We start from the raw sequence: 13,329 nt of genomic DNA on the forward strand, positions 1-13,329 counted from the left end.
ATACTATGAAACGTAGAATATATAATTTAATCTCCTTTACAATAGATACATTAAATTTACTATTTAAATCTGTTACCACTAATAATAGTGGCAAACATTACTATGTTGGAATTTTTTTTTATTATTGTACTTTAGGTTCTGGGGTACATGTGCAGATCATGCAGGATTGTTGCATAGGTGCATACATGGCAAGGTGGTTTGCTGCCTTCATCCCCCCATCACCTGTATCTGGCATTTCTCCCCTCATTATCCCTCCCCACCCTCCCCACCCCCGCTGTCCCTCACCTAACCTCTCCCTACTGACTGCAGTGTGTGATGCTCCCCTCCCTGTATCCATGTGTTCTAATTATTCAACACCCGCCTATGAATGATAACGTACGGTGTTAGGTTTTCTGTTCTTGTGTCGGTTTGCTGAGAATGATGGTTTCCAGATTCATCCATGTTCCTATGAAGGACATGAACTCATCATTTTTTATGGCTGCATAGTATTCCATTGTGTATATGTGTCACATTTTCTTTATCCAGTCTATCAATGATGGACATTTGGGTTGGTTCTAAGTCTTTGCTATTGTAAACAGTGCCGAAATGAATATACATGTGCATTTGTCTTTATAACAGAACGATTTATAATCCTTTGGGTATATACCCAGTAATGGGATTGCTGGGTCAAATGGTATTTCTATTTCTGGGCCCTTGAGGAATCGCCACACTGTCTTCCACAATGGCTGAACTAATTTACACTCCCACCAATAGTGTAAGTGTTCCTATTTCTCCACATCCTCTCCAGCATCTGTTGTCTCCAGATTTTTTAATGATTGCCATTCTAACTGGCGTGAGATGGTATCTCAATGTGGTTTTGATTTGCATTTCTCTAATGACCAGTGATGAAGAGCATTTTTTCATGTTTGTTGGCCTCATGTATGTCTTCTTTTGTAAAGTGTCTGTTTATATCCTTTGCCCACTTTTGAGTGGGTGTGTTTTTTTCTTGTAAATCTGTTTTAGTTCTTTGTAGATTCTGAATATTAGCCCTTTGTCAGAGTGGTAGGTTGCAAAAATTTTTTCCCATTCTGTTGGTTGCCGGTTCGCTCTAATGATTGTTTCCTTTGCTGTACAGAAGCTCTGGAGTTTAATTAGATCCTATTTGTCTATTTTGGCTTTTGTTGCCATTGCTTTTGGTGTTTTAGCCATGAAGTCCTTGCCTATGCCTATGTCCTGAATGGTTTTGCCTAGGTTTTCTTCTAGGGTTTTTATGGTGTTAGGTCTTATGTTTAAGTCTTTAATCCATCTGGAGTTAATTTTAGTGTAAGGTGTCAGGAAGGGTTCCAGTTTCTGTTTTTTGCATATGGCTAACCAGTTTCCCCAATATCATTTATTAAACAGGGAATCCTTTCCCCATTGCTTGTTTTTCTCAAGTTTGTCAAAGCTCAGATGATTGTAGATATGTGGTGTTGCTTCTGTGGCCTCTGTTCTGTTCCATTGGTCTATGTCTCTGTTTTGATTACTGTGGCCTTGTAGCATAGTTTGAAGTCAGGCAGTGTGATGCCTCTAGCTTTGTTCTTTTTGCTTAGGATTGTTTTGGCTATGCGGGCTCTCTTTTGGTTCCATATGAAGTTTGAAGTGGCTTTTTCCAGTTCTGTGAAGAAGGTCATTGGTAGCTTGATGAGGATAGCATTGAATCTATAATTTACTTTGGGCAGTATGGCCATTTTCATGATGTGGATTCTTCCCAACCATGAGCATGGGATGTTTTTCCATCTGTTTGTGTCCTCTCTTATTTTGTTGAGCAGTGGTTTGTAGTTCTCCTTGAAGAGGTCCTTTACATCCTTTGTAAGTTGTATTCCTAGGTATTTTATTCTCTTTGTAGCAATTGTGAATGGGAGTTCACTTTTGATTTGGCTCTCTGTTAGTCTGTTACTGGTATATAGAAATGCTTGCGATTTCTGCACATTGATTTTGTATCCTGAGACTTTGCTGAAGTTGCTTATCAGTTTCAGGAGATTTTGGGCTGAGACGATGGGGTCTTCTAAATATACAATCATGTCATCTACAAATAGAGACAATTTGACTTCCTCTTTTCCTAATTGAATACCCTTTATTTCTTTTTCTTGCCCGATTACTCTGGCTAGAACTTCCAATACTGTATTGTATAGGAGTGGTGAGAGAGGGCATCCTTGTCTTGTGCCAAATTTCAAAGGGAATTCTTCCAGTTTTTGCCCATTCAGTATGATATTGGCTGTGGGTTTGTCATAAATAGCTTTTATTATTTTGTGATATGTACCATTGATACCTAGTTTATTGAGGGTTTTTAGCATAAAGGGCTGTTGAATTTTGTTGAAGGCCTTTTCTGCGTCTATTGAGATAATCTTGTGGTTTTTGTCTTTGGTTCTGTTTATATGATGGATTACATTTATAGACTTGCCTATGTTGAACCAGCCTTGCATCCCTGGGATGAAGCCTACTTGATCATGATGAATAAGCTTTTTGATTTGCTGTTGCATTCTGTTTGCCAGTATTTTACTGAAAATTTTTGAATCGATGTTCATCATGGATATTGGCCTGAAGTTTTCTTTCTAAGTTGCGTCTCTGACCAGTTTTGGTATTAGGATGGTGTTGGTCTCATAAAATGAGTTGAGGAAGATTCCCCCTTTTTGTATTGTTTGGAATAGTTTCAGAAGGAATGGTAGCAGCTCCTCTTTGTATGTCTGGTAGAATTCGGCTGTAAACCTGTCTGTACCTGGGTTTTTTTAAGTCAGCAGGCTATTAATTGCTGCCTCAATTTCAGACTTTGTTATTGGCCTATTCAGGGATTCAACTTCTTCCTGGTTTAGTCTTGGGACAGTGCAAGTGTCTGGGAATTTATCCATTTCTTCCAGGTTTACTGGTTTGTGTGCATGGAGTTGTTTATAATAATCTCTGATGGTAGTTTGTATTTCTGTGGAATCGGTGGTGATGTCCTCTTTTATTGTTTTTTATTGCATCTATTTGATTCTTCTCTCTTTTCTTTTTTAGTAGTCTGGCTAGCAGTCTATCTATTTTGTTGATCTTTTCAAAAAACCAGCTCCCAGATTTGTTGATTTTTTTGAAGGGTTGTTTGTGTCCCTATCTCCTTTGGTTCTGCTCTGATCTTAGTTCTTTCTTGTCTTCTGCTAGCTTTTGATTTTTTTGATCTTGCTCCTCTCTTTCAATTTTGATGATAGGGTATCGATTTTAGACCTTTCCTTGCTCCTCATGTGGGCATTTATTGCTATGAATTTCCCTCTAGACACTGCTTTAAATGTGTCCCAGAGTTTTTGGTATGTTGTATCTTCGTTCTCGGTGGTTTCGAAGAACATCTTTATTTCTGCCTTCATTTCATTATTTATCCAGTCTACATTCAGGAGCCAGTTGTTCATTTTCCATGAAGTTGTGTGGTTTTGAGTTAGTTTCTTAATCCTAAGTTCTATTTTGATTGCACTGTGGTCTGAGAGACTATTATGATTTCTGTTCTTTTGCATTTGCCAAGGAGTGATTTACTTCCAGTTATGTGGTCGCTTTTAGAGTAAGTGTGATGTGGTGCTGAGAAGAATGTATATTCTGTGGATTTGAGCTTTAGAGTTCTGTAAATGTTTATTAAGTTCGCTTGGTCCAGATCTGCATTGAAGTCCTGGATTTCCTTGTTGATTTTCTGTCTCATTGATCTGTCTAATATTGACAGTGGAGTCTTAAAGTCTCCCACTATTATTGTTTTGGAGTCTAAGTCTCTTTGTAGGTCATTAAGGACTTGCATGATGTATCTAGGTGCTCCTGTATTGGGCGCGTATATATTTAGGCTCGTTAGCTCTTCTTGTATTGATCCTTTTACCATTATGTAATGCCCTTCTTTGTCTCTTTTGATTTTTGTTGGTTTAAAGTCTGTTTTATCAGAGACTAGGATTGCCACCCCTGCTTTTTTTTTACTCTTTACTTGCTTGGTAAATCTTCTTCCATCCCTTTATTTTGAGTCTCTGTGTGTCTCTGCACATGAGATGGGTCTCCTGAATACAGCACACCGATGGTTCTTGGCTTTTTATCCAATTTGCCAGTCTGTGTCTTTTGACTGGAGCATTTAGTCCATTTTTATTTAATGTTAATATTGTTATGTGTGAATCTGATCCTGCCATTTTATTACCAGTTGGTTGTTTTGCCCTTTGGTTGGCGTAATTTCTTCATTTCATCATTGGTCTTTACCATTTGGTTCTTTTTTGCAGTGGCTGGTATTGGTTTTTCCTTTCTGTGTTTAGTGCTTCCTTCAGGAGCTCTTGCAGGGCACATCTAGTAGTGACAAAATCTTTCAGCAATTGCTTGTCCATAAAGGATTTTATATCTCCTTCACTTATGAAGCTTAGTTTGGCTGGATATGAAATCTAGATTGAAAGTTATTTTCTTTAAGGATGTTGAATATTGGCCCCACTTTTCTGGCCTGTAGGGTTTCTGCTGAGAGATCCACTGTGAGTCTGGTGTGCTTCCCTTTGAGGGTGACCCGACCTTTCTCTCTGGCTGCCCTTAGCATTTTTTCCTTCATTTCAACCCTGGTGAATCTGACAATTATGTGCCTTGGGGTTTCTCTTCTAGAGGAGTGTCATTGTGGTGTTCTCTGTACTTCCTGTATTTGAATGTTGGCTTGCCTTGCTAGGTTGGGGAGGTTCTCCTGGATAATATCCTGAAGAGTTTTCCAGCTTGGATTCATTCTTCCCGTCATCTTCTGGTCCACCGATCAGGCGTAGTTTAGGTCTTTTCACGTAATCCCATATTTCTTGAAGGCTTTGTTCATTTCTTTTCACTCTTTGTTCTCTTTTCTTGCCTTCTCATTTTATTTCATTGATTTGATCTTCAATCTCTGATATCCTTTCTTCTGCTTGATCTATTCGGCTATTGAAACTTGTGTATGCTTCATGAAGTTCTTGTGCTGTGTTTTCAGCTCCATCAAGTCGTTTATGTGCTTCTGTAAACTGGTTATTCTAGTTAGCATTTTGTCTAACATTTTTTCAAGGTTTTTAGTTTCTTTGCTTTGGGATAGAACATCTTCCTTTAACTCAGCAAAGTTTGTTATTACCCACCTTCTGAAGCCTGCTTCTGTCAGTTTGTCAAATTCATTCTCCATCCTGCTTTGTTCCCTTGCTGGTGAGGAGTCGTGATCTCGTGGTGGGGGAGAGACATTCTGGTTTTTGATGGTTTTATTCTTCTTGCTCTGGTTTCTCTCCATCTCTTGGATTTATATAGTTTTGATCTCAGGTAGCTGCTTGGGGAGGCGGCCTTCCCTTTTCTGCCTGCAGAAGTGCTGCTGGGCTGCCACGGATTCACTGGAGATGCTGTGTCTCTTGTTTACTCAGGAAAATTAGGCTGGCTTCTGTAATAGCAGCTTCCCTTTCACCAGGAGAGTTGGATAGTTCCTGGTTGCTCTCTGACTTTCTGGGTGCCTAACTCTGGAGTGAGAGTCTTTTGGCCTGCTGGGCTTTGTGCAGCCGGGGACCCGTCCTGCCCTTAGGGCTGTTTCCTGTGTTCCGTTCCCCTTCTTACTGGGGGGCGGGTAGCTCCATCCCACCGGCTTTTTGGCTTTCTGGGCATCAGCCAGTGTTTCGGCCTAGATCTATGCTGCAGCCTGGGCGCTGCCGGAAGTTGCTATCCTGCCTTGTTCAGGCAGCTTGCTAAGGCTTTTCAGCCTGGCGAAGATCTCCTGTTCTGTGGGTTGTGTAGGGTTTGGGTAGAGCGCTGTATTCGAACCGTAGTCCCAGAGGGGGAGATCCCTAGGTCCTCCGGTTGGTTGCATGCTTCTCCTGGGTGGGACAGTGGCCACCTTGCCGTAACTTGCCCTATTTGGTTTATAACCACTGTTGGACCAGACCCACAAAATGAACCTGGTACCTCGTTTGGAATTGTGGAGACCGCCTGGCTTCTACATCTCTCTCGCTGGGAGCTGCTTTCCGGAGCTTCCTCTTATTCTGTCCTCTTGGGATCCCGGGAAATCTTTTCTTTTACATCACAACATTGTTACGTGAATTGTTAATGGTACAAACAAAAATACAGAAATGCAATATAAGAATACAGCTAAGTGCAAAATGGTGACTTTTTTCTCTTCAAGAGTAAAAGTACTTTTTTCTCTTCTAGTGAAATAGAGAGACTACATAGATAGAAATAGATTGGTTCTTAGCTTTACAATTTTGCCTAGAAATGATCTATAAATGCTTCTTTCCCCACTGCTACTTACAAAAAATATAAAAAGGGAGTTAAAGGAGAGTTTCCTTGTTGGCTCCCATCCCACCGTATGAAAGATGCTATATTCTATTTTGGCAGGGCCAATATATGGAAAATATCTAAACGAAATGTTATTACAAAAATGAATTAGTAATGAGATTCTAGCTAAGGAGGGCACTAAATGAGGATAATATATATTTAAAGAATCCAAAACAAACAAAGGTTGCTATAAAAAAGCTCTGGATGCACTGTGTAAGCATATAGGTTTTTTTCTTTTTTCATTTGTATTTCTAAACAATGGAAGGGTCAACTGTGTTAGACTGAATTACGCCATTGGCTGGATGCAGTGGTTCATGCCTGTAATCCCAGAACTTTGGGAGGCTGAGGCAGTGGTGAAATCAGAAGTTAGAGACCAACCTGGCCAACTGGTGAAACCCCATCTCTACTAAAAATGCAAAATTAGCCAGGCATGGTGGCATATGCCTGTAATCCCAGCTACTTGGGTGGCTGAAGCAGGAGAATTGCTTGAACCTGGGAGGCGGAGGTTGCAGTGAGCCAAGACTGTGCCATTGCACTTCAGCCTGGGCAGCAAGAATGAAACTGTATTTCAGAAAAAAAAGAAAAAGAATGTATATATAATATGTAATAATAAATATAAATATAAACAATAATTTATTATTTAATATAAATATTTTAAAATAAATTTTATTTCTTTAAAAATTAAAAATTTTATTTATTTAAACAAAATAAAATTTTATTTAAAAATTTACTATAAATAAATTTTAAAAATAATTATTGTTATATATTATATTAGTATATATAATTACATTATTGTATATGCTACATTGACTGGAACCTTTGTATTATAATTATCATAGAAAAAACTTAGCTTGCATCATATTATGGCAGTTTATCCTCACTGAAAACCTTGCAGCATCCTTTTATTTTGGAATGTCCTGTAAACAATTATGCGACCAGGACCTGATTGTATAACGATAAAATGTTATCTTGCATTACATTGAGGATATCTGTTCAATAAAAGACAAAAAGGAAAATGTAGGAAATGTACGTAGAACTGTTATTTTCTAAGTGCACAACACCATAGACAATTTAAGGCATCATAATCTCCATCAAGAACAGTAACCACGAAAGTTTATCATGTTGTTAAATTCATCATTATGGATAAAACTGGTGGAGACTGATAAAACAGATCCATCTAACACTGATGTCCAAGCTGGTATTGGCAACTAATGCGTAACTGGTGGTCAATAGAGTATTTAAAAGATCTTCACTTTTTATTGTTCTTTTCCAGGGGTCTTGAAGAGTTCTGTTATAAAATAAGTTGTTGAGTTGGGCTTTCCAGTTTGCTTTCTCATCCTCAAACCGATGATGTTTTTCCTCTAATTGTTTGTGCTATGCTTCTGAATTCCTTTTTGCTCTTAGCACCATTGGAGCTCAGCTTCAGAGTCCTTTAGTTTTTGAACTTTTTCTCTGACCTTCGTCTTGAACATCTGCTCTATATGCATCTCCATCTTCTTCATTTTAGCCTCATGCTCTCTTCTTTCCTCTTCCATTTGTGCCAGAGGGCTCAAATGTTCGAGGCTGGCCTCGAACTCCTGACCTCAGGTGATCCACCCACCTCAGCCTCCCAAAGTACGGGGATTACAGGTCTGAGCCACCACGCCTGGCCAAATGTACCACTTTGGTAGTAGAGGCTGATAATGTGGGAAGCTATGCATGTGTAGGATGGGAAATATGGCTGTACCTTGGAATTTTGCTGTGAACCTAAAACTACTCTAAAAATAATCTTTAAAAAATCTTAAAATAAAATTAAAAAATGAAAGGAATAGACTTTCAGACAAAATATAAATGTAATAGTAATAAAAATATGAAACATGGATGTTTTATATGCTAGAAGGTAAAAATTTTAATTTTATAATCTCTTTTTCTCTTACAGACATTCCACTTCTTCCATCTATTACATCTCTGAGTCTAAATGAAAATGAAGAGAAGACTGGACCTTTTGTTGTACACTGGCTAAACAATAAAGAACTGCATTTTACTTTGTCCATGGAAGTTTTTTTACAGCAACTTAGAAAAAGTTTTGAACAACCATCTTCTGAGGCCAGTGCAGAAGATTCTAATCAGGCAGATGTAAAATCTGATGAAGGTAAAATTTTAAGAAAAAAGAAAAATTTAAAGTTTTGTTCAAAATAACAAACATGTTCGTATTAGGGTAAAACTAGCTACCTGTAGGAAATAAACTCCAAAATTGCAATGACATGATACAAATATGGACTAGCTAGCTTATTTAATAATCTAGTGTAGGTATTTCTGTTCTGGGTAGCTTTCTTCCACATGATGATTTAAGGGCTCAAAGTTCTCATTCTTCTGGTTTTGTCAGACCTTAGGACTTTCCTATTTAAAGGACTATCTGTAGACGAGCAGCATCGGTATTACCCGGGAGCTTGTTAGAAGTGCATGTCTCGGGGTCCACATATACCTACCAAACCAGAATCTGCAATTTAACGAAATTTCCAGATGATTTGTATGTACATTAAAGTTTCAGAAGCATTGGAACTAGGACCTTAAATTTCTCTGCCTTTGGCCTTCAGTTGGTGTAGAGAGAGGTAGAGAGAAAGAAAGCATAGCTGTTTCTTAACTACCTTGATTCAGAATTGACACCTATCACTTATACTGTCATTCAGTTGGCAAAAACTAGTCACAGGGCCATGTAGTTCCTGACTGTATAGTCTTTATATACTGAGAAATAGGAAGTAAGAAACAGTGCTGGGCAGCTAGCCATCTCTGCGACAGTCTGTGGTTCATAAATGTGTTTGTTTTTTAAAAAAAGTTTTGTTTTAATTTCAAGATTGTTCATGATCATTAGGGAAGAAAAACAGGTACACAGATAGTTATAAAGTTTCCACATTGTTAAGTTTGATGAGTATCCTTCCAGTTTGATTCTTTTCTTATATTCATACAAATATCTAAATACAGACACTTAAAAGTTGTACTTTGGGTGTCATTTTTATACAGAAATAATGTTCTGCACTTTGTTTTTGGTTTTGAGACAGAATCTCGCTCTGTTACCCAGGCTAGAGTGCAATGGTGCAGTCTCGGCTCACTGCAAACAACCTCCGGACTCAAACAATTCTCCTGCCTTAGCCTCCCTAGTAGCTGGGATTATAGGCACCTGCCACCATGCCTGGCTAATTATCGTATTTTTAGTAGAGACAGGGTTTCACCATTTTGACCAGGCTGGTCTCTAAACTTCTGACCTCAGGTGATCCACCTGCCTGGGCCTCCCAGAGTGCTTAGATTACAGGTGTGAGCCATCACACATGGTTTGCACTTTGTTTTAATTCAGTCAGTAATGGGCAGTTTTTCATTTCATTGTACTTAACAGCTGCTGAGTATTCCATGTCGAAGAGAAATATCTAACAGTTCTTCTACTGATAGTCATTTAAATTGATTTAAATTGTTTTTCATTATCCTAGGTACAATGACATGTCTTTTTCATTTTTGTATGAATTTACTGTAACATTGATATCTAGATGTAGAATTTCCAGGGAGTGTACCAATTTTAAATATCAATAACTTCTGCCAAATTGCCCTCCAGAAATGTTTTATCAGTTTATACTTTCTCTAAGTGTATCTGAATGATGTTTTACATCCTTATCAACACTGCATGTTTTCATTATATTACTTTTTTTTTTTGCCAGTTAAGGGGACAATGGACATCTTGTTTTACTTTGCATTTTCTTGATGCAAATTAAGCAAAATATCTTTTATAGTGTTTTAGCCCTCCTGTGGCTTGGCTTTTAATACCCTTTGTCTAATTTCCTACTGAGTTATTTTTTTTTTCTTATTAATTTGTATATCTTGACTTTTTAAATCTGGTAAATAGTCAAAACTTGTAAAATATATATCTCTTTAGGGAAAGGCTATAAATTGCTAACCAGGAATTGGGGGAGGGTGTAAGGTCTGGGATTTTTGAAAGAGGAAAGAACATACATATTTACCTGTATTGATTAGTTGGTATACAGTTTATTTTTTATTACTAAGGTGTTGCAGGAAACCTGGAAATTGGCACCACAAGTGTTTTCCCTTGAAATGGTTTATTTAAGATGTCATAACAGTTACAAGTCCATATGCCTAGAGGATAACTAGTGTAACATACTGAGGTTTGGATAAACTTGGTACTTTGAAGAAAGCATAAATTACACTCAAATAATATATTTTTAAAACTCAGTCCCAGTTATAGTCTCAATTCCAATTTCCTCATTTTAGCGTGAGCAAAACTGAGGTCCAGAAAATTGGTGTGTGTTACTAAAGGTTACCTGAGTGGTTAAATGTAGATCATCCAGGTTGAGACGCCAGTTTACTTATTTTCCAGTTTAATATTATGTCTTCTAACAGTTATCCACTGACTCAGTCCTGTATGGCTACTGATTAGTTAACTCCAGTGATCTTATATTCCTGGAGCAAAGTTACTTTTAATGGGAGCCCATTTCTTATTAATGTGAAAGCTGTTATGTTTTTCATCTTGAATGCATTTATAAAGATTATTTGTGTGTGTGTGTTTGTACTAATTTTATTACTTTTACTAGAGCGTTTTATGTTTCTCACATTCAAGGCAAAGAAATAAAATATAGTCTGAAGAAAAATATATATTTATTAAAAATAAAAAGAGTCTTCATTATGCAGATCTGGGCATATTGTACACTAGGGAATACTTAATGGCTCAAGTGGATCAAAGTACCAGTTTGATGCTGATCCACTGAATAGAATCTCCTTCATATTTGATGACTAGACTAACTCTGTAGTGGCTGTGATTTTAACCATTTTGGTGATATTCCCAGATGTCACTAAGAAAAGCCTCTATACCAGAATATATAACAATTGATCTGGCTATAAATTATATCTATAGGTTCTTTATTATTATTATTATTATTTTTGAGATGGCATCTTGCTCTGTCACCCAGGCTAGGGTACAGTGTGGCACAGTCTTGGCTCACTGCAACCTCTGCCTCCTGGGTTCAAGCGATTTTCCTGCATCAGCCTCCCGAGCAGTTGGGACTACAGGCGTGTGCCACCATGCCCAGCTAATTTTTTGTATTTTTAGTAGAGATGCGGTTTCACCACGTTAGCCAGGATGGTCTTGATCTCCTGACCTCGTGATCCGCCTGGCTCGGGCTCCCAAAGTGCTGGGATTACAGGCGTGAGCCACCGCGCCCGGTCAGGCTCTTTATAAGGTGGCAAAAGAGGCCCTTTCTTGAGTACATGGTCAATAAAAGTATTATTGTGGTCTAAAGATGCTGGATTGGTTTTGTGTTGTTATAATGAGGATAAGGTACGTATACCACTGTCAGATTAAGAAACTTCCACAACTTGACTCAGTTGTTCAAATAATGGAGGAAGTTTCTTTTCTGGGTTGACAGTTAGTCCTATATTGTCATTGCTGCTGGCTATGAAACTGACTGCCAAAGGTAAACACTTAAATTGAACTACTTGGTAAGTGTTACAGTAACAAATGATACTTTTATTTTTTGAAAGTCCAAGTTTTCTCCTTTTGTCTGTGCAAGGGCAAAGGTAGATAAGAAACTAGATTTCAATGCATGCTCTGGAACATTATCATTAGCCAATACATTTACTCGTTTATTATAAAGGATATTGCAAAGGATACAGATGAAAAGATGTATACGGTGAGGTATGGCAGAAGGGGCACGGAGCTTCCATGCTCTTCTTAGGCATGAAACCTCCATGTACTCAGCTATCCAGAAGCTCAGTAATTCTTAATTTATAGTAATAGCCTAATTGTATTTACTTGCTTTGTAAATTCTTTTGCTTATAGAAATGGATGATGGTGTTGATGATCTGAAAATAAATCCTGAAAAGAAGGAATTAGGCTGTGATAAAACGGTACCAAACTCAAGTTTTACATCGTTATCGTCAGCTGCCATTGACCATCAGATTGAAGTACTTCTGTCTGAATGGAGTAAAAATGCAGATATGCTATTTAGTATTCATCCCATGGATGGTTCTTTGCTAGTTTGGCATGTGGATTGGCTGGATGAATACCAGCCTGGTATGTTTCGCCAAGTGCAGGTACTACTATAATTTCTAGATAACTACTTTCTTGTTTATGTGGGTACTGTTTTGTAATATCTCTTTATATAATTTTATATGTTCTAACACTGACTTTCTTTCTTCTAGGTGTCCTTTGTTTCCAGAATTCCAGTAGCTTTCCCTACAGGTGATGCAAACTCACTCTGTAAAAGCATAATGATGTATGCCTGTACCAAGAATGTTGACTTGGCTATTCAGCAAGGGAAACAAAAACCTTCTGGTGTCACCCGTTCTACATCAATGCTTATTTCTTCTGGTCACAGTAAATCATCTAATAGTTTAAAATTAAGTATTTTTACCCCTAATGTTATGATGATTTCAAAACACGCCGATGGTTCTCTGAATCAGTGGCTGGTCAGTTTTGCTGAGGAATCTGCTTTTTCTACTGTTCTCAGTATTTCCCACAAATCCAGATATTGTGGTCATCGTTTTCATCTTAATGATTTAGCTTGCCACTCAGTGTTACCATTATTGCTGACAACTTCACACCATAATGCATTAAGGACACCAGATGTTGATAACCCAAAGCAACCTTTTGATGCTTTAAACACTGAAGACTGCTCTTTGACACAACAAAATAAAAGCACTGTTGACATGGCATTTCAGGATCCCAATGCAGTTTACAGTGAGCTTATTCTTTGGAGGGTTGACCCAGTTGGGCCATTGTCTTTTTCGGGAGGAGTTTCTGAGCTTGCCCGGATTAATTCTCTTCATGTTTCTGCCTTTTCCAATGTGGCATGGCTACCCACTCTTATACCCAGTTATTGTCTTGGTAAGTATTCTGGCATTTATTTCAGTAATTTAGATTTGCTGACATTATCGTAAAAGGGTGAAATTTTAATATTTGTAAATACTTTCTAGGTGCATACTGCAACTCTCCTAGTGCATGCTTTGTAGCCAGTGATGGACAATATCTGAGATTATATGAAGCAGTTATTGATGCTAAGAAACTTTTATCTGAGCTTTCTAACCCTGAAATTTCTGTAA

General features: G+C 37.9%; 1 protein-coding gene across 4 annotated transcripts in view; it reads left to right on the forward strand.

Moving 5' to 3' along the window:
• The window catches only part of DMXL1 (Dmx like 1), a 176,627-nt gene that overhangs the window by 44,551 nt on the left and 118,747 nt on the right, over positions 1–13,329 (forward strand). For all 4 annotated transcript variants that reach the window (XM_012448600.3, XM_012448606.2, XM_064366214.1 and 1 more), the window contains exons 10-13: positions 8,168–8,380; positions 12,068–12,321; positions 12,430–13,114; positions 13,204–13,325. In XM_012448600.3, coding sequence (XP_012304023.2) covers positions 8,168–8,380; positions 12,068–12,321; positions 12,430–13,114; positions 13,204–13,325 — 1,274 coding nt within the window. The remainder of the gene's footprint in view (positions 1–8,167; positions 8,381–12,067; positions 12,322–12,429; positions 13,115–13,203; positions 13,326–13,329) is intronic.

Source organism: Aotus nancymaae, unplaced genomic scaffold (assembly GCF_030222135.1).
Source record: "Aotus nancymaae isolate 86718 unplaced genomic scaffold, 86718_ANA_hifiasm-v0.15.2.pri h1tg000064l_0, whole genome shotgun sequence".
Lineage (NCBI taxonomy): Eukaryota > Metazoa > Chordata > Mammalia > Primates > Aotidae > Aotus > Aotus nancymaae.